The 20,515-nt window shown below is 47.2% G+C and overlaps 3 protein-coding genes across 6 annotated transcripts; 1 reads left to right on the top strand and 2 right to left on the bottom strand.

The window, feature by feature from the left end:
* The first annotated feature begins 590 nt into the window (after positions 1 to 590).
* LOC123077051 (thylakoid lumenal 15 kDa protein 1, chloroplastic) lies at positions 591 to 2,779 on the top strand. Its single transcript, XM_044499256.1, has 7 exons — positions 591 to 883; positions 983 to 1,078; positions 1,292 to 1,364; positions 1,527 to 1,588; positions 1,840 to 1,921; positions 2,204 to 2,264; positions 2,398 to 2,779. Exons 1-7 carry the CDS (start codon positions 713 to 715, stop codon positions 2,447 to 2,449), a joined length of 597 nt encoding a protein of 198 aa, XP_044355191.1. The 5' UTR covers positions 591 to 712; the 3' UTR covers positions 2,450 to 2,779.
* On the bottom strand, positions 2,711 to 6,450 carry LOC123077050 (LRR receptor-like serine/threonine-protein kinase EFR). The gene is made up of 3 exons (XM_044499255.1): positions 6,261 to 6,450; positions 3,392 to 6,096; positions 2,711 to 3,295 (listed from the first exon to the last, which is right to left on the bottom strand). Exons 2-3 carry the CDS (start codon positions 5,700 to 5,702, stop codon positions 2,910 to 2,912), a joined length of 2,697 nt encoding a protein of 898 aa, XP_044355190.1. The 5' UTR covers positions 5,703 to 6,096; positions 6,261 to 6,450; the 3' UTR covers positions 2,711 to 2,909.
* Positions 6,451 to 12,819: 6,369 nt separating this feature from the next.
* LOC123077048 (probable LRR receptor-like serine/threonine-protein kinase At3g47570) lies at positions 12,820 to 16,568 on the bottom strand. Of its 4 annotated transcripts, none has more exons than XM_044499252.1 (3): positions 16,322 to 16,568; positions 13,445 to 16,149; positions 12,820 to 13,354 (listed from the first exon to the last, which is right to left on the bottom strand). In XM_044499252.1, the coding sequence occupies exons 2-3, from the start codon at positions 16,134 to 16,136 to the stop codon at positions 12,996 to 12,998; spliced, it is 3,051 nt and encodes a 1,016-aa protein (XP_044355187.1). In that variant the 5' UTR covers positions 16,137 to 16,149; positions 16,322 to 16,568; the 3' UTR covers positions 12,820 to 12,995. The 4 variants fall into 4 exon arrangements, with proteins under 4 accessions (XP_044355187.1, XP_044355188.1, XP_044355186.1 ...); XM_044499254.1 differs by having other exon boundaries at positions 12,823 to 13,354; positions 13,445 to 13,654; positions 16,322 to 16,494; XM_044499253.1 differs by lacking the exon at positions 16,322 to 16,568 and having other exon boundaries at positions 12,820 to 13,345; positions 13,445 to 16,312.
* Positions 16,569 to 20,515: the final 3,947 nt, after the last annotated feature.

Genomic DNA, 20,515 nt, shown 5'->3' with positions numbered 1-20,515 from the left:
GGGGAGGGGGCGCAGCCGCGCAAGGGCACGAGGAGGAGGCCCGGAGGCAGCCGGCGGCCGTGCGCAACGCCACGGGAGGGGCTCGGGGCGCTCGCGTCGTGCGTCAGATCCGTCATGGGGGAGCACCAGGGGTGGCGCAGCGCGTCAGATTCGCCCCGCCACTACCATCCTGGGGTCCGGCGCGGCTTCGCCGGCCGACCCTCCGGCAGCGGCGATGCGGGAGAGGGCGGCGGGGAGGGGGGCTGCTGGGCGGTGGCTGGGTTCCCTCGTGTCGCCCGAGGAGGAGGGCGACAGAACCGTAGCATTAAATATTTGTTGACAAGCTATAAGATGATCGAATTTATAAGTAAATAACTCTTATTCCAATATGATGCCACGCCACTCACCGTAAAATATTATGTCAAATCCCTCTAGATCATAATACCACTCCTAATCCACGTTATTATTCAATACTCCCTTCATAATGTAAGACTTTTTTTGACATTATACGTATAAAAAAAAGGGAATAATTATTTGAAATTTTTAATTGAAAAAACGCTTTTAAGTTCTGATCAGTGATGAGTAGAAGAGAAAAAAAGGGCATCGTGGCAACAATCTTTTGATTGGCCAAGCAAACATGGTGGCAACCAGATAAAGATAAGACGGATAAACTCGTCGGCGCAGCCCAAAAAAGAGAGACCGCGACAACAGCCAGCCACGAAGCTAGCTCGTCATGGCCATGTCCATCCTCGGCGCTCTCAAGCTCGCCCCGTCCCCGCCGGCGACGACGGCGCAGCCGGCGTGTCGCGCCCCCTCCTCGCTGCACTTCCACCTCGCCAACGCCGGCGCCGTCGCGCTGGTCGCCGCCTCGCTGCTCGTCGCCGACCCGGCCCTCGCCTTCAGGGTTAGTTGTATTGCGTTTGTAGTTGTACCGGTCGACCGAGTGTGGTGGCGAGGCGATTGAGGCGGCGTTAATGGCGTGTGGGTGCGTGGGTGGATGCAGGGAGGCGGGCCGTACGGGCAGCAGGTGACGCGGGGGCAGGACCTCACCGGGAAGGACTTCAGCGGCCAGACGCTCATCAAGCAGGACTTCAAGACCGTACCTAACTACTCTCACCTCCCCTTTCCATCGATTCCTACAAATTGTTTCACTCGTGATGATGTGATCATGCCTCAGATTTCTTCTTGCGGTTATATCAATAGCAAGTTCTGACTGAACTTTCTTAGCATGTAGAGATAGAACAGAACGTCTGAATGTTCAGAGTATTTCTGAACTCTGACGATTTATCCGAATTTGCGTTTCTTTCTGCAGTCTATCCTGCGGCAGACCAACTTCAAAGGCGCGAACCTGCTCGGCGCCAGCTTCTTTGATGCGGACCTGACAGGTAGCAGCCTACGGGTTTGCATTTGTTCTTGATCTTCTCGGGTGTTCCAACTTGCAACCAGTAGGCAGACACTCGTTGTTGTGATGCTTGCCTGCTGTCAAGTGTCAATTTCTGAAGCCATAGTGATATCACAATGTTTTGACTGTTTCATGGTGAATTCAGGCGCTGATCTCTCCAACGCCGACCTTAGAAACGCCGATTTCTCGCTGGCAAATGTAACAAAGGTACATTCCTTCAAAGTAACCGTTGAGTTCAGGATAAGCGGTAACATAGCTGGCCTGAATTTTGCTGGAAACTGTCTATACGGTTGAGTGACCTTCACATATAACTTATTATGTTGTTCCTGTCTCCTCATCACAGCACCAGACTAGTAGTACTGCTTTTGTTTCTTAATTGATTATTGCGCTCTGCCTTAATTTTGGGAAATGGTTTTACAGCGATCTTGAGATTTGGCTTGTCTTGTTCCACTCTGCAGGTAAATTTAACAAATGCCAACTTGGAAGGGGCACTTGTGACAGGGAACACTTCTTTCAAAGGTTCCAACATATACGGGGCAGGCAAGTGCTAACTGCTTATCTCCAATTTCTGCCTGAAACCTTAACATATTTGGATTATTACCATGTGATTAATGTCACAGTGCCATCATCTTAAAACCTCTGGTCCTAATGTAAAACATGTTCTAGCCACACCATTCTGGACTAAAATGAGCAAAAAGGAAACTTTAACTACTTCAATTCAATCGCAATCTATGAATAGGATTGCAGTCGATCGAAGGTTCTTGTATTTATGAATTGTATGGCATCACCAGGTCATGTTGTTCTCATTTTTTTCCTTTGCAGATTTTACTGATGTTCCACTACGAGACGACCAACGGGACTACCTCTGCAAAATTGCTGATGGGTAAGAGGAAAGCCGGCCAGTGTCGATATTCAAGAATTATTCATCCATTTAATCTCTCATTTTCCATTTTCCATTTTGTGTGTGATGAAAACATGCGTGGTTCTTATTAATTTTTGCAATCGATGTGCACCAGGGTAAATACAACTACCGGGAACGCTACGAAGGAGACTCTCTTCTGCAAATAATGAACATAAATGAAGGAGAATGGGGATACTAGAGAATTCAGAGGTTGATTTAGTTCTCGAATAGTACTGCCATGTTTTTCTCTCTTTTTTTCTTATATCTTCCAGGATGGAGAGAGTTCCATGAACACACAAAGAATATATGTATCGGGTGAATGGTTGCTGGGAAATCAAGTGCTTAGTCGGATGGTGTTAGCCTGGCAGGCATATTTAGTCCAGGGGTAGTTTTGCCGAAGTGTGCATAACAAAGTTGAAGCTGTTAGGTGTGGCAAAAAAAAAATCAGTCAAATATATTCCTTTGATAATAATATTGATACATGGAAATTCCATTCATCTATTTTTTCCAGAGTGCACTAGTTGGGTCGATGCTGTAACACATCAGAGGCAATACTTATTCAATACTAGTTGAGCTGGTCCTTGCTTGCATGGTTTGTGATAAACACAACAAATTACAACAAGTTACTTATTCAGGTACTGCCACTGAAGCAACGGCACTGCTTCTGAGATATGCATCCTTGATTCCATGTAGCTTAGCAGCCACCTCCTGCATGTTGATGCGTTCGCCTGGGGGTGTCTTAGTGCAGCAAAGGCCAACATTTAGCACAGATAGCAGACAATGTACATGTTTTTCCTTGAAGGCTATTGGAGTTTCATCCAACTCTTTTAGCAGCTGGGGGTCGAAAATCACCGATACCCTATCAGGGAAGCTGGCCTCTGTAAACTTCACAATGCTGAGTCCATCCTTAAACATGTCGTCAGTCGGCCTCCTTCGAATGAATATCTCGAGAAGAACGACACCGAAGCTGTAAACATCTGCGGCAGTTGAAACTTGGCCACCCTCTGCGTATTCTACATAATGGAAAAGGGGAGGAGTTAGTTTCATCTTCACTGCTTAACATAGATGCCGCAAAATGTAGAAGCACAAGATAAAGAAAAGACCATTACCCGGAGCAGTGTATCCAATTGTTCCCATCACTGCAATTGAAGAAGAGTTACCGTGAGATGACGTTGTGGAACCAACTTTGAATCTTGCCAAGCCAAAGTCTCCAACATGAGCTGTCATATTGTCATTCAAAAGAATGTTGCTAGGCTTCAGATCACAGTGAACCAGTGCTTCTTGGTTGTTATGGTGTAGGTACTCCAGTGCATCCGCTACATCCACCACGATGCTTATCCTTTGACCAATCGTAATAAGGTTCAAATCCGAAGAGCCTTCATAGTCTGGAGTTGAGTATAGTAGTTTATGCAAATCCCCTCGCGGCATGAGCTCATACACTAGGGCCTTGAAATCATTACCACTAGAATCAATGCTTGAGCACACAGTTATTATAGGGACCAAACTACGGTGCCGCACATTTCTCAACGCGTTACATTCTGAGATGAAGCTCTTTTGTGCTCCTCTTGTCTCTAGGTTGAAGACTTTCACGGCAACCTCATTTTCATCTTCAACTAGTTTTCCTTGGTAAACAGAACTATATCTCCCTCTGCCTATTAAGTTGGATACTGAGAATCCCTGTGTTGCTCTGGCTAGATCATTGAAAGAAACCATGGGAAATTTTGTAGAAAATGATGGCAGAGATATAGATTTTCTCTTGTGTTTCCCTCCCCGGAGAAAGAAGCAAAATATGACAATAACAATTGACACCATACTCGCTATTGGGATAACCACTTTTAGCACCAAAGATTTCTTGTTCCTAATTGAATCTGGAGGCATAACAAAACATGCTAGTATGTGTAACTCCGGTACCCCACCACAAAGCCCCTGATTTCCATCAATTTGCACGGCAGTTGCATTCTTGAATATCCCTTTTGTTGGAACCTCACCATTGAGGTGGTTGAATGACAAATCTAGTTTCTCAAGAACTTGTAGGTTGCCAAGAGATGTTGGTATTGAACCAGTTAAGTTATTGGCAGAAATATTCAAAACTTTTAGGCCTCTTATGCTGCCTAATGAAGTGGGAATGCTTCCGCTGAAAATATTCGAGTCTAACTCAATGTATTCTAAACTTCCACAGTCACCCAGAGTGTTTGGAATATCTCCAGATAGCTTATTGGATGAAAGTACCAAATGTACGAGTTGTTTAGCATTGCCAATGTTGGTAGGAAGTTGTCCATCCAGGTTGTTGAAAGATAAATCAATTGCAATTATTGACGGGATTCTGAATATCTCCATTGGAACCCTACCATGAAGGTTGTTGCTAGCAGTGTCCAAATATTGAAGCCTTGGAAAGTTACCAAAGCTTTTCGGTATGTGGCCAATGAATTGGTTTGAGGCTACATAGAGCTGTCCCAGTTGAGACAAGTTTGACAAGGATGATGGAATGACCCCCGTAAAGAAGTTTGCTGCTAAATCTACTTGTTGCAAATTTTTGAGAGTCCCAATCCACTCTGGAACGATACCTGTGAAGTGATTCCCCCCCACTGACACAGCAACTAGATTGTGAAGGTTGGCTATGCCGGAAGGGAAATTTCCTGATAGTTGATTTTCTCCCAAGTACAGAGTCTGCTGGAGTTTGTTGGAAAGGTTAGCTATTGAACTTGGTACATGCCCTGATAGACAATTGACACTCATGGACAATATTTGTCGCTCTGTGCAGTTGCCTAAGCTGTCCAAAAACTCCCAGTCTTCTCCACTATGTGCTTGGAGCTGATTATTTTCAAGATTCAACATTGAGAGTTTGGTAAGTTTGCTCATCGTGGTGGGAACCAATCTGGTGAAGTTGTTCGTTGATAAATCAATGACACTTAGATTGGAAGCATTAGTGAATGAACTAGGAATGTGCCCTAGAAATAAGTTGCCACCTAATGTAAGTATACGGAGATTGGCGAGAGAGGTACAAAGATTTGGTGGCAGCTCCCCACTTAGACCATTGAGAGTTAAGCCAAGGCCGATGAGAGTAGAAACATTCAAGATGGCTTGTGGAAACCTACTTGTTAGCTGATTTGCACCCGCATACAGGTACTGCAAGCCTGGCAAACCTGCAAACTCACTTGGGATATTTCCCTTGATTCGATTATGCGCGCAACTAATGAAGACTAGTGTTGTGATATTACCCAGAGAAGCTGGGATGATGCCAGTAAGGTTATTAAATGAAACTTGCAGCATGTGAAGATGAGGAGGCAAATCACCGGGAAATTGGCCAACTAGATTGTTAACCGAAACATCCAACTCCTTGAGCTTTGAGCAGTTTGCAAAACTCGGTATCCTTCCTTGCAGCGTGTTTCTGTTCAAGTGCAAGGTTTCGAGGCGATGCATGTGACCAAGGGATGATGCATGGGATCTCTCCGGCGAGTGTGTTCTCTGTCAAGGCCAGAGATTGCAAGAAGGTTAGGTTCCCAAGTGAAGGAGAGATATGTCCTACCAACCCTCGACCTGTAAGGTTTAGGGAAGTGACACGGGGTGGAGCCTTCACCCTGCACACGACACCTTCCCAATCGCAAAAGTGGGTGCTATCATTCCAGGACATCAAGGCTTGCTGCGGGTCGAGGCTGATTGCGCCCTTGAATCCAAGCAGTGATAACTAATCTGTCTCGTTACCATGTACGGAGGATGAGCTGCCGATGACGACCACATATTGTGCACTGAAAGTCACCAATAATATCAAGAGGAGTAACTGTCCGAGTGTGGTAACTTTCATGGCCGGGTATCTCTGTACATATATATATGTTGGTCGAGTTAGTTTTCAGTATTATCTATGTAGGCATGCATAGGATGAAGGAGAAACTTCAATAGTAAATATAACCAATACTACTAGCAGATACATCATTAATTCATGAAATGTACATGCATGTGCTCTGTGAATTGCGTACGAACCTGCGGATTCCTTCCTCTTCTTCCACGCGCTAGCTTTTCCTTTCCTGACCGGAACAAGAGCTACAGCTGCTTGCTGTAGGGCAGAGGCGAGAGCGAAACCAAGAATATTGTGTGCACAGGTTTGGAGTGTGGTGGAGTGTTTGATCCACCTTCACCAGTGAGCCCTCACTTTATATTGGTGATCTGCTACTCTGCTAGCTTGCTGCTGCCCGGTCTTTGGTCCACTCTGAAATAATGCACTAGCTAGCTAGCTAGGTACAATGCATTATGCCCGGTCTTTGGTCATCGTCGTTCACACTGTATTATCTCGTACTGCATGTCTACATAGTACCACCTTTCAGAGATGGTGTCGGCAAGAGTCATCATAATATAATACGGTAATTGTACCTCGCCAACATCGGGGTAAGAGGGTGGCAAGCGAACCATCTTTGCTGACAGTTTTAGTTGTTGTGAAACGAGATCAAACGACGACAGTTTTTAAATGAAAATTGCCTTCTCGGGAAGAAACTGCCATGTGTCTTCTGACGAAAATATCACCTCTTCCCACTTCACCACTACTAAAACAGCCATCACATCGTTCGCATGTGCCACATCCTTTGGCAAACGTTCGGCAGTTAGGAGGGTCTGTGCCGGGTGTGGGTCTCCCGATCCCTTATTTCGGTCACCCACCACCACTGCCAGACCCCGAGGTAGGTCCTCGTCGGCGGCTGGGGCGGAGGGAGGACGGGGAAGTCCTCGAACCGGCATAGGGGTGCGGTGGCGGGCGGATTGGGCGAGCGGCGACGGCGGCTCAATGAAGTGCCCGCGGAGGACGACCCGTGTGCGTAGCGGCGCGGATCCGCGCTGCGGATCGGCGCGAGGACCAACGTCCACCACGTCCGGCCATCGAAGAGCCGAGGGAGGGCGGGAGGGGGGGCGCTGGCGGCGGTGCGGAGGGAGAAGAGAGCTGATTTTACTCGGCCGCAGAGAGCGGAAGTAAATATACTCCGGTGGATAGGAAAGGAGTAAAAATTATACTCCACCGAGCCGTTTTGAGGATTGGGTAGGTCAAATTTAGTGGAGTAAAAAACCAAATATGATCCACTAAGTTGATATAGGGATCGGTCAGGGCGTCACGACGGGGTTACCTCGGTGGCCGACTGGCCAAAACGTTAACCCCAGTCTGGTGTGGGTCAGGCTGGCACGAGAGACCTCACCGGTAGTCTCTCACTCGGCGTCAGGCGACGACCGACTTCTTCTTCGAATCTAATGCCGTCAGACACGGGCCAACCCCCATTAATCAACGGGCCCATATATAGTGTACCACCATAATGAATGATTCCTATACCTCGATTGATGATTCGAGATAGTTATCCGTTGATGTGATCAATTCTCCTAACTAATAACTACACTATATTCAGAGTGCTCCGTCTGAACTTTCTAGCGTGTGGAAATAGAACAGAAGACCTGAATGTTCAGAGTGTTTTGTTTTCTCTGAATCTGTGCTCTTTTGCCGCCAGTCTATTCTGCGGCAGACCAGCTTCAAAAGACGCAAAGCTGCTCGGCACCAGCTTCTTCCATGCCGGCCTCACATCTGTTCTTGATCTCCTCAGCGATTCCAACTGCGCTAGTACACAGACACTAGTTGTTCTGATCTCCTGACTCCTCGGATGTACCAACCAGGCCCACCGTCAAGTGTCAAGCTCTAAAACAACCAGTGATACTTTGAATGTTTGATTTGATGGTGAATTCAGGTGCCGATCTCTCTGACGCCAACCTTCGAAATTCCTACTTCTCGCTGGTAAATGTAACAAAGGTACATTAGTAGCTATATACACGGTAGGCAGCAAAACCATTTCATAATCGTTTGGGTTTACAATTTTTATTTTTTCTAAAAAGAATGATTAAACCCTGGCATCTGTATCAATCGATGTATACAACAATCTTTATTAATTATTCAACAAAAGTCCGACAAGAACGTACATCAAACCACCTCAAGCCATCACTCACATGTACAAACTCGATAACGTGGACTGTTCTCACTCCACATATCTAAAATCGGTGTCGTCGCCGATCCATCCACATAACGTGTCGAAACCAACAACCGGTGCAGCAGACCTAAAGTGCACACCACATGCACACGTTTTATAAGTCGCCGTCATCATCGCACCGCTGACCCGTCTTCATGAGAAAGATCCGCATCATCCTTCCCAGTTCGGCCATCCATTGACGCAACCACGACGCCCAATGGCGCCACCGCCCTGCACTCGTCCATCCAGACATGAAGACTCTGGAAGATCTGTCGTGCGTAGCACCTGCCGACCAGGCATGACACAGCGTAGCACCTGTCGGCTAGGCATGACTTGACATATCCACTGAAGCTCCGTGCAAGACGAAACCGCTCCATCTCCTGCCTTTGTCTTCTAGCGCTGCTCCACAAACGATGCTCCCAAGAGAGAAACAGACACCGCGGTACCGCCATCGCCCGGTCTGGAATACCAGATCCTAGGGTTTCCCCCGGAGCAGCACGAGTGGGTCAAGTAGTTACACGACGATGCCTTCATCAAGGTAATGACACAGAACGCTGCCATTGCCCATCATCGGTTCGGTTTTCAACGGCAACTATGTCTCCTCGACTCGCAGCCGGGACTAGATGACGGATCTCGAGATCCGACCACCCAGCCTCATGCCTACCACCTTCGACGGAGGAGATGGCCACCACCGCCATAATCCTCGTGATGCGTGGCAGATCCGGAGTACCTCCACGAGTCGTCGCCGAGGCCAATGAGAGGCAGCAAAAGAGGACATAACAACAGCAGCCCTAGATCGAGCCCGCCTACCACACCACCGCCTCCTGCCAATCTCGCTGTCTGCAGCAGAGCCCCTCGGTGTGTCCCGGCCGCCGCTGCCCGCCGTCCACGTCGCAAGGGGTGAAGATCTGGCCACCGCTACCGCCGACTCAGATCCCTGGACGCCAGAGGAGCTCCGCCACCGCCGCGCCACAGGGCTGACGTTCGGCAACGATGCCGGCTGCGGCGGAGGGAGGGGTGCAGAGGAGGCGAGGGGAGGATGAGTGGTGGCCACCTGGTGCGGCCCGGCGACGGACGCACAGGGTCGGGAAGGGGGTCGGGTCGAGGGGGAGGGGAAGGGGGTCTCTCCTTGACAGCTTATTCTTTGGGTTCAGAATAAGCAGCGGTCGTTTGGATTTCGCTTCAGGAACCATCACACAGGACAGGACTTGTTTTTCTGTTCCTTCCTGATCATCAAACTACTCTCTTCACAGGGAGCAATCTGGCTGTCAGTGGAACAGAAAATAATATATTTCATAATTGGTTGTGAGTGTATTGCCTTGACTACGGGATATGGTTTTACAACAATCTTATGATTTGGATTGCCTTTGAGTTCATTCTGCAGGTAAATTTAACAAAAGCTAACTTGGAACTTGGATGGGGTGCTTGTCAGACGGAACACTTGTTTCAAAGGTTCCGACATATACAGGCTCGGCAAGTGCTACTTGCTCATCTTCAATTCCTCTGCCAACTCTTAACATATTTGGATATGATCAATGTCATAATCTCTCCACAAGAAGTTGCTGGTGAGGAGGGTTTCTGCGGTGAGAAAGAACATAGATTATGTTGGACGATATGTTTTTCTTAGGGGTAAAGCCTAACTTTATTCATAAAAATCACAATATGTGGTATGGAGTTTGGTTGGCCAAACAAAACGTTCTTATCTTATGGGATGAAGGGAATAGCAAATATAGTTAAACTATACGCTTCATAATTACTAGCGCGACCCTCGTTAGCAATCGCTCCATATCTGCCTTGGGTCGTCTGCTTAATGTCCCCTATCACCTGTCTAGAATCAGAGGCCACAATGTATCCGCTAAGAGATCTCCAGCCGTTCGGCACCCCCTGACAGAAATAGCGTCTTCTGGGAGCTAGCCGACACTATTTTGGCCGTGGGGGCGGTCGGGTTTCCAACCACGGCCCTAGGTCGCCCCCCAGATGGCGTTTTTTGAATTAAAATTCGGCTAAAATTAGACGAAAAAGACACGAATTCGGTTAATATTCGGCGTTTTTCATTCGTATTTGTACATAATTAATAAGAAGACATAATAAAAAAAATAAAAAAACACTACGCTAAACTACGTCGCCCGCCGCCGCCCGAGCCTTCTACATGCTGAGGAGTTTGCAGAAGGCGGTGTAGTCGCCGCGCCGTTTTTGCTGCACCCCTAACCTGCGTCGCCGATGCACCGGGGGGGAGGGGTCGATGTCGTCGAGGATGACGCCGCCGCCCTCGTCACGGCCGCGGCGCCACACGGCGATCTCCTCCAGAGCGTCGCGCTAGCGCTCCATTTCCTCCTAGACGTAGTCCTGGCGCGACCACGCCAGGTCGGCGGCCATGGCCTCGTGCTCCTTCTTCACGGGAAGGAGCATTGGCTCGGTATTAGGCTTGACGTGGTGGGAGGAGGGAGGAGAAGGGACACGACCGCCCTCATTGATGACGAGGGCGCCGCCGCGGGTGTGCCGCCCGAGCAGCGTACCCCGCGGCTCCGGCTTGACGGGGAGCGCCGGCGACCCGGAGGAACGGGAGCCCGACGAGCACGACGACGCCGTCTCCATTCACCTCGGCGTCCAGGAACTGCCGCGGTGGCCGAAGCCATTGGCCTCTGCTCTGTCGCCGGGGTAGCGCTTGGCCATGGTCGCGGTTCGAGAGACGAGGAGAGAGAGGGCGTCGGCGGCGAGGAAGAGAGCATCGACGGCGAGAGAGAGGTTGTAGACTGTGCGGCCAGCGGCGAGGAAGGGGCGGCTTTTATAGCGGCGAGTGGGCGGCAGTAGTGTGGACGCGTGGCGGGGAGGGGTGGGACGCACGGCGGTGCGCCTTCACTGCGTCGCCCGTGCGGCAGCCTTCACATTGATTCCCACGGGAAAACGAGGCGATGAAGACGAAGAAGATTCTCGGCGACGCGCAGCCGCTGACTTGGCGGGTCCACAAGGCTTTCGCGCGAAAAACATTTTCCTTGGCGTAGTGAAAGAGAATAGCTACCACTGTATCACACGGGTCGTAGTGATTGAAAGCAGCGCGCATTTGTAAAATACAATTGTCCACAAGTTCACTAATTTGAGAACAATGTTCACCAATTGAACGGTGTGACTAGTTGACTGTTGACTGTGTGTATGCTTTTTTGAAAGTTCAGGAATTAAAAAAATCATTCACAACAAAAAGTTCAGGGCTAAAAAAAGGTTGACGAATTTAAATGAAAAAAATCACAAAAATGAAAATAGTTCAACGAATTTGAAAAAAGTTCATCGATTTTGAAAAAAGTTCATCAAATTTGAAAAAAAACGTTTATTGTTTTGGGAAAAAAATTATAGATTTTGAGAAAAAGTTCATCGAATCTGAAAAAAGTTCATCGTTTTGGAAAAAGGTTCATCAAATTTGAAAAATTTCCATCGGATTTGAAAAAAGGTTCATTGATTTCGAAAATAATTCATCGATTTTGAAAATACCGAATCTGAAAAAAGTTCATCGGATTTAAAAAAAGTTCATCGGATTTAAAAAAAAGTTCATCGGATCTAACAAAAGTTCATCGAAATTGAAAAGGAATTCATGGATTTCGAAAAAAGTTCACAAAATTTAAAAAAGGATGAGGAAAAAAGAAAAAGGAAAAAGAACAAGAAAAACTGAACTGACGTGGATAATAAATAAGTTGACCAAATATTTATTAATCCCTCGTTCCTGTTAGCTGGGCTCGGCCCGTTTTGCTTTTTTTCTGTGTTTAGAGAAACGTCAAAAAAGTACAGGAACGAGGGATCGAATCGAACCTAGACCCTCATCGCTGCGAGCGCAACGCTCTAGCCACCCATTCCCCTCCTTCTAACGTCACTGTATAAAATTAACTGATGTGATCAAGTCTCCTGCGCTTGCGGCGAGGCTCTTGACTCAACATTCTAGCTTGTAGAAATACAACACAAGTACTTTCTGAATCTGTGTTCCTGGCTTCCTGCTGCAGCCTACTGATCTTTCTGAATATAATGCAGCAAGTACTCCTACTGAATGTTCAGAGAGTTTTGGGTGTTTTTCTGAACCTGTGTTGTTGCTGCAGTCTATATACTGCGGCAGACCAATATACATCCGTATATAGTCCATTTTAAAATCTCTAAAAATAGTTGTATTTAAGAAAGGAGGGAGTAGTACTGTACCTCCAGAGAGACCAAATTGAACTGTCACTGGAGCAGATTTAATAACTCATTGCTGATGATTAGCATACCCCTTGAATTACTGGATATGGTTTTAAATCATCTCCTTTGTTTCGTTCTGTAGGTAAGTTTAACAAATGCCAACTTGGAAGGGGCACTTGTGGAAGGCATCAATTTCTTTCAAAGGCTGTAGACAAATGGTCCTCTGTTTCGTTCTGTGGGTCAATTTGTTGCCATACTTGGATAGTGTGAGCCTGTCAAGCATACTTGTTGGCTACAATGGAAACCAAATAAACTCCGAACATCAGGTATTAATCAATTAATTATTTATTTGATTGCTGATATTGATGCCTGGAAATGCTATTCATTTTTCCTTCTTCACTATCTAGGCTGATGCAGTAACACCGTAAACGTGTGGATTTATAAATATGGGCCCCTTACATACACGCTATGTGACAAATACCAACTATACATAGACTTGCTTGTTCAGCTAGCTAATACTTCTTAAATACACGATATGTGATAAAAACCAATTATACAACAACTTGTCTATTCAGTTAGCATTGAGATATGCATCCCTGATTCCATGTAGCTTAGCAGCCACCTCATGCATGGTGATGCGTTCACCCGGAGATGCCTTGGTGCAGCGAAGGCCAATGTTTAGAATAGGTAGCAGAACATTTACACTTGTTTCCTTCAATACTACTGGAGTTTCCTCCGATTCCTGTAGCAGCTGGGGATCGACAATCTCCAATACACTATCAGGAAAGCTAATCTCTGTAAACTTCACGATATTCAGTCCATCCTTAAACATGTCATCAGTTGGCCTTCTTCGAATGAATATCTCGAGGAGAACGACACCAAAGCTGTAAACATCCGCGGCGGTTGAAACTTGACCACCCCCTGCATATTCTACACATCAGTGAATACAAAAGGAGTTAATTTTGCTTTCATTGGTTTACATAGATGTAGAAGAAAAAGTGGTGACAAAGAGTCAATTACCTGGAGCAGCGTATCCAATTGTTCCCATTACTGCAACCGAAGAAGAACTTGAGTTACACTGAGATGATGAAGTCGAACCAACTTTGAATCTTGCCAGGCCAAAGTCTCCAACATGAGCTGTCATATTCTCATCCAAAAGAATGTTGCTAGGCTTTAGATCACAATGAACCATTATGCCTTGGTTGTTGTGGTGTAGGTACTCCAGTGCATCTGCTACATCCACCAAAATGCTTATCCTTTCAGCCATTGTTATAAGGTACAAATTAGAAGAGCCTTCATGGTCTTGAGTTGAATATAGTAGTTTATGTAAGTCTCCTCGTGGCATGAACACATACACTAGGGCCTTGAAATCGTTACCATCAGAATCGATGCTAGAGCAAGCGGTTAAGATAGGTAGCAAATTACGGTGCCGCACATTTCTCAATGCATTACATTCTGCAATGAAGCTTTTTTGTGCTCCTCTTGTCTCTAGGTTGAAGACCTTTATAGCAACCTCATTTTCTTCTTCAGCTAGTTTTCCTTGGTAGACATAACTATATCTCCCTCTTCCAATTAAGTTGGATGTTGAGAATCCCTCTGTTGCTCTTGCCAGATCGTTGAAAGAAACTTTGGGAAATTTTGTAGCAAATGATGGTGACGATACAGATTTGCCTTGGTGTTTTCCTCTCCAGAAAATTAATCCAAATATGACCATAGCAAGTGACACCATACTAGCTATTGGGATGACTACTTTCAACACTAAGTATTCCTTGTGCCTAGTTGAATTTGAAGGCATAAAAGAACATGTTAGCATGTGCAACTCCAATGCCCCACCGCAAAGCCCCTGATTTCCATAAATCCGCACAACAGTTGCATTCTTGAAGATCCCTTTTGTTGGAACTTCACCATGAAGATGGTTGAATGACAAATCAAGTTTCTCCAGAAGTTGTAGGTTGCCAAGAGATGCTGGTATTGACCCAGTTAAGTTATTGGAAGAAAAATTCAAAACTTTGAGGCTGCTTATCTTGCCCAATGAAGTGGGAATGCTTCCGCTGAAAATATTTGAGTCTAACTCAATGTCTTCCAAACTTTCACAATCACCCAAAGTGTTTGGAACATCTCCAGATAGCTTATTTGACGAAACTCGAAAATATATGAGTTGTTTGGCATTGCCAATCTCGATAGGGAGTTGTCCACCAAGGTTGTTGAATGAAAAATCAATTCCAATAACTGATGGGATTCCAAAGATCTCCATTGGAACTCCGCTATGAAGATTGTTCTTGGAAATGTCCAAATATTGAAGCATGGGAAAGTTACCAAAGCTTGGTGGTATCTGGCCAATGAACTGGTTTGAGTGTAGATCAAGTTGCCCCAACTGAGACAAATTTGACAAGGATGACGGAATGACCCCCGTAAAGAGGTTTGTGTCTAAATCTATCTGTTGCAATGTGTTGAGAGTCCCAATCCACTCTGGAACCACACCTGTAAAGTGATTCCCTCCCAGTGATACAACAATCAAGTTGCGAAGGTTTGTTATACCATAAGGAAAATCTCCTGATAGTTGATTTTCATCCAAGTGTAGATACTGGAGCAGACTGGAAATGTTACCTAGTGAATGCGGTACGTGCCCTGATAGATGATTGTAACTCATGGAGAATACCTGTAGCTTTGTGCAGTTTCCTAAGCTGTCCAAAAACTCCCAATCTTTCTTGCTGTGTGCTTGGAGCTGATTATATTCAAGATTGAAGCTCAAGAGTTTGGTAAGTTTGCCAATCGTGGTGGGCACCAATCCGGTGAAGTTGTTATCCGCCAAATCAAAGAGGTGTAGATTGGAAGCATTCGTGAAAGAACTAGGAATGTGCCCTAGAAAGAAGTTGCCACCTAATGCAAGTTTCTGCAGATTGGGCAGAGAGGTACATAGATTTGGTGGTACCTCTCCACTTAGACCATTGAGAGGAAGGGCAAGGTTGATGAGAGTAGACAGATTTAAGACGCTTTGTGGAAACCTGCCTGCTAGCTGATTGGCACCTGCATACAGGTGTTGCAAGCGCGAAAAAGATGCAAAATCACTTGGGGTATTTCCCCGGATGTGATTATACGCAAAACTAATCATGGTTAGTGTTGTGATATTGGCAAGAGAAGTAGGTATGGTGCCGGCAAGGTTATTAAGTGCGATCCGCAGCACCTGAAGGTCAGGAGGCAAATCAGTGGGAAATTGGCCAACTAGATTGTTAACTGAAACATCTAGTACCTTGAGCTTTGAGCAGTTTGCGAAACTCGGCATATTTCCTTGCAACGTGTTATTATTCAAATGCAGGGTTCGGAGGCGACGCAGGTGACCGAGGGAGGGTGGGATCTCTCCAGCGAGTGTGTTCTCCGTGAGGGCTAGAGAGTGAAGGAATGTTAGGTTGCCAAGTGAAGGAGAGATGTGTCCAACCAAACCTTGACTTACAAGGTTTAGCGAGGTGACTCGACGTGGAGTCTTCAGTCTGCACATGACACCTTCCCAATTGCAAAAATGGGTGCTATCATTCCAGGACATCAAGGCTTGTTGCAGATCGAGGCTGATTGCATCCTTGAAATCAAGCAAAGATAGCATATCTGTCGTGTTTCCATGTAAGGAAGAAGAGGTGCCGACGACGACCACATAGTGTGCACTCAAAGTCACCAACAACACCAAGAGGAGTAATCGTCCAACTCTAGTAATTTTCATGGCCGAGGTAGCTCTGTATGCATGAATGTTTGGTCCAGTTAGTCTTCAGATTTTCTATCTAGTCATACATAAGATGAAGGAGAAATTTAAATAGCAAATATAACTGTAGAATATACTAGAGTATTTTGTTACTGGCAGCTATTCGTTAATTCATGAATTGCACATGTTTAGTGTGAATTACGTACCGTACGGACTTCTTCTTCTTCTTCTTCTTCTTCTTCTTCTTCTTCTTCTTCTTTCCTGGCTGGAACAAAAGCTACAGCCGCTGGTGGTTGAAGATTGGAGATTGAAGTGTTCGATCCCCCTTCACCACCGCGGATCTTTATTTATAGGCGTGAAGGCGACGCTGGTGATCCAGTCCCCAGTCCACTCTCGGATACTAATGCAGCAGGAGTATCTATATATGGTAGATTACATTACCTGGGTCTTGAGGCATCGTCGTTTACTCCACAAATGGTCTGGTCACTGTAGTATAACGTGGAGGTGCAGTGCACGCACGATTCAAAGCTAGATGCATGTCGGCAAAAAACATTAAGGAATAATTTACATGCCATGTTTTCTTTCACATGATTATCCATGCCACTCGCAGTTTTATTGCTTGGCCAGCGAACGGCAGTCGTCATCGATCACTAGGATCTCACATTGCAGCCAGTGAGCGGGCTGCTGTGTGGCATGGCACGGAGGCGGGTGGACGAGGGAGCGCGTACGACGTGGAGTATTTGACCTGGCAGTGGCAGGGCGTCACGACGGGGTTACGCCGGTGGCTGGAACCCGGAACCCATCCCAGTCGGGCCAAGACGACGACGGACTTCTTGGAATTTAATGCCGTCAGACACGGGCCAACCGCGACTAATAGACGGGCCCACCATAGACATATACGGTAGTACCATAATGCTCTATTGATGATTCGATAGTGATCGGTTTGATGTGGTCAATTCTCCAAACTAGATATATTCAGAGTGCTCCGACTGAACTTTCTACCGTGTAGAAACAGAACTCAAGACCTGAATGTTCAGAGTGTTTTGTTTTCTCTGAATCTCAATCCATGCTCTTTGGCCGCCAGCCTATTCTGCGTCAGACCAACTTCAGAAGACGCAAAGCTGCTCGGCGCCAGCTTCTTCCAATGCCGACCTCACATGTAGTCCCTCCGTCTCATTATATAAGAGCGTTTTTTTACACTAGTTGACTAATGTAGTGTAAAAAACGCTTTTATATTATAGGACGGAGGGAGTATCATACAACACTGACTTTGCATCTGTTCTTGATCTCGGCGATTCCGCCAGTACAGACACTAGATGTTCTTATCTCCTCACAGGTACCAACCAGGCCCACCGTCAAGTGTCAAGCTCTAAAACAACCAGTGATACTTTGAGTGTTTAATTTGATGGCGAATTCAGGTGCCGATCTCTCTGACGCCAACCATCGAAATTCCAACTTCTGGCTGGCAAATGTACTGATGCCAAAAACGCTTTTATATTATGGGACGGAGGGAGTAGTACACAATAGGCAGCAAAGCATATGATAATCTTTTGGGTTCAGAATAGCAGGTACCCAAATTGAAGTTGTCAGTTTGGGGAAAAACATATGTCTATAACGTACGGACCATATAAATAATGAAGTGCGTCAAGCCACAAGTATGATAGCTGAAAACAAATAAACTCTGATCGTCAGGTATTAATAGATAAAACTATACTCGTTTGGTAATACTGACACAAGAAAATGCTATTCGTCTTTGTTATTCGGTGTGCACTAGCTAGGCTGATGCAGCAACACAGGATCCTTACAGATACATCGCGCAATCGACACCAATTGTGCAACAACTTGCTTATTTGGGTAGCTAATTATCATTACATATCTAGCTACAATCTGAACGTCTGTGGTGCAACAACAACTTACATAGGTAGCCAAAACTGCTACCGAAGCAACAACTGCTTTTGAGAGATGCATCCCTTATTTGATTCGCAATGATGACGTAGAAGCACAGGGATTCAATCTTCCTTTCGGGAAAAAAATATATCGATTTGAGCACGCTCACCACCGGGCAATTACGTAGTTATAAAAATGATTGTGTGCGCGATGATGTAGAAGCCCAGGGATTCAAACTTCTTTTCTGAAATGATTGTGGTGTCCACGGGTTTTTCTTATTAACCATGCTTGTTTGATTTTAGACCCTGATAAGTGTCACATGCCAGGTATGAACATATCGTGACTCCGAACGTTTTTTTATGACAAATTTAGTTACATGAGGATGGCAATTTTGTGATTTGGTTTTATTTTTTGACAGAAACTTTGTCATGTGTCACTGAAATTTGCCTTCCTTACATGACTTGAATTGCCATTAAAAACGTGAGGGCCGCAGTGCCAGCACCTGACTTGTGACACTTATCATCTAGGTTGATTTTTGGGTTTGGTTTACCTCAGTAATTTGGATCAACTCTTCTTCTTTTTTTTGACAATAAATTTGGATCAACTCTTTCTTCTATGATGCAGTAATGTTCCGTCAAAAAAAAAGAAATGAAAACAAAAGAAAAAAAATCCATTTGAGCACGCTCACCACCGGACGCAGCGGCAGCGCGACACAACTCCGCAGCGAACGCAACTTCCGTAATAGCCTGCGACGACGTCGATCGTGCAGCAGCAACCCCCGACGTCCACGGACAGCGGGCGCTGCAACGGCACGGAAGGCAGCAGGGCCCCAGATCCGGGCACGGGTCAGTTACCGGATCCAGGCGCGGAGGGAAGCGACGGGCCGCAACGCAACGGCGGCAGCCTTCCCCACCGCTGCCCCACACGAGATCCGCTCGGACTGAGGCAGGAGGGTGAGGTAGGGGCAGGGAGAGCAGCGGCGGCCTTCCCCGGAGCGAGCCCAGGCCCAGGAGGCCAGGACCCATTCCCGTCCTTCTAACGTCACTGTACAAAATTTCCATCGACTCCTATACTTCAACTGATGTTTATCAAGTCTCCTGCGGCGAGGCTCTGATTCAACTGTCTAGCTTGTAGAAATACTACTCCCTCCGTTTCAAATTTGAACTAAAACCACGACGAGTAATTTGGAACGGAGGGAGTACAACACAAGTACTTTCTGAATCTGTGTTCCTGGCTTCCTGCTGCAGTCTACTGATCTATCTGAATATAATGCAGCAAGTGCTCGTACTGAATGTTCAGAGTGTTTTTGGTGTTTTTCTGAACCTGTGTTGTTGCTGCAGTCTATATACTGCGGCAGACCAACATCAAAGGTGAAACCGCAAGAAATATTCATGAATCTGTGTTCTTGCTGCATTCTATACTCCAAAGGCACGAAGCTGCTCGGCACCGGCTCCTTCGAAGCAGTCCTCAGAGGTAGCCTACCGATTTGCATTTGTTCTTCATCTTCATAGCTGATGATTAGCATAGCGAAAAAGGATTTCGCCCCGCTATATTGATATAGCAACCACCCGATACTACAAGGAGTCCAATGCTAGGGCAAACAGCACAAGCATGCCCAAACGAAACAAAAGAGAAAGAAGAGAGAAAATAAAGTCAACAGCGTCGGATCGACGAAAACGATGATAACCCAAAACCGTTGCGCCCACCGGAGATGTACCACCTTGCTCCAGGCACCTCGAACCTCCGCATACCAAGCAGCACCTTCAGGAAGGAACACGACGACAACGACACTGCTGCCCAGACAGGTCCTAGGGTTTCCCCCGGTACACGGAGGGGCGTGGGGAAGGGGAAGACCCGACGCCCTTCAGGAAGGAACGATGGCGCCCACCGCGTCGGTGCCGGCAAGCCGGCCCGGATTTCTCCCATCCGCCAAACACCCACAACCCCGAACGGTCCGACGCGCTCCACCAGACAAGCCACCCACGAACGTGCGCCACCACGGTCTTGCAATCATCACCGCCGCCTCACCATGGTCATCGAAGCGAGACCGACGAGGACGAGAGGGAGCAGCCGGGAACGAGGAACGGCAGCGAGAGTAGCCACGCCGGAGGAGACAACCTCCACCGCCATCGGCGGTCACCGACCGGACGCGGCAAGGGGAGCGTACCAGGCCCTCGAGGCCCGGCCGAGCCCAAAAGGGGCTCGTGAAGCACCCGTCGCCGAGCTGCAGTAGACGTGCCGCCGTCTCCACCACCCCCGCACGAGCCGCGCCACCACCGCCCCCGCCGGAGCCGCCGCAGGCGAGACCGAGTCAGGCCCGCTCAGACCCAGATGGGGCCCAAAAGGGCCCAGATCTGGGCCGGGAGGGCGCCGCCACCATCCGCCGCCGCCTCTAGGCCACCCGGAGCTGCGCCGCCAGGAGCAGCCGCCGCTGCCGGAACCACCGTCGACCGAGGAGCACCGCCGCGGGACGCCACCACCCGAGCCATGGCACCGCGCGCGGGGAAGGGACG

The sequence above is a fragment of the Triticum aestivum genome, chromosome 3D, assembly GCF_018294505.1.
Source record: "Triticum aestivum cultivar Chinese Spring chromosome 3D, IWGSC CS RefSeq v2.1, whole genome shotgun sequence".
NCBI lineage: Eukaryota > Viridiplantae > Streptophyta > Magnoliopsida > Poales > Poaceae > Triticum > Triticum aestivum.
Note: the sequence above shows the minus strand (reverse complement) of the source record. Positions and strands in the feature narration are given on the sequence as shown.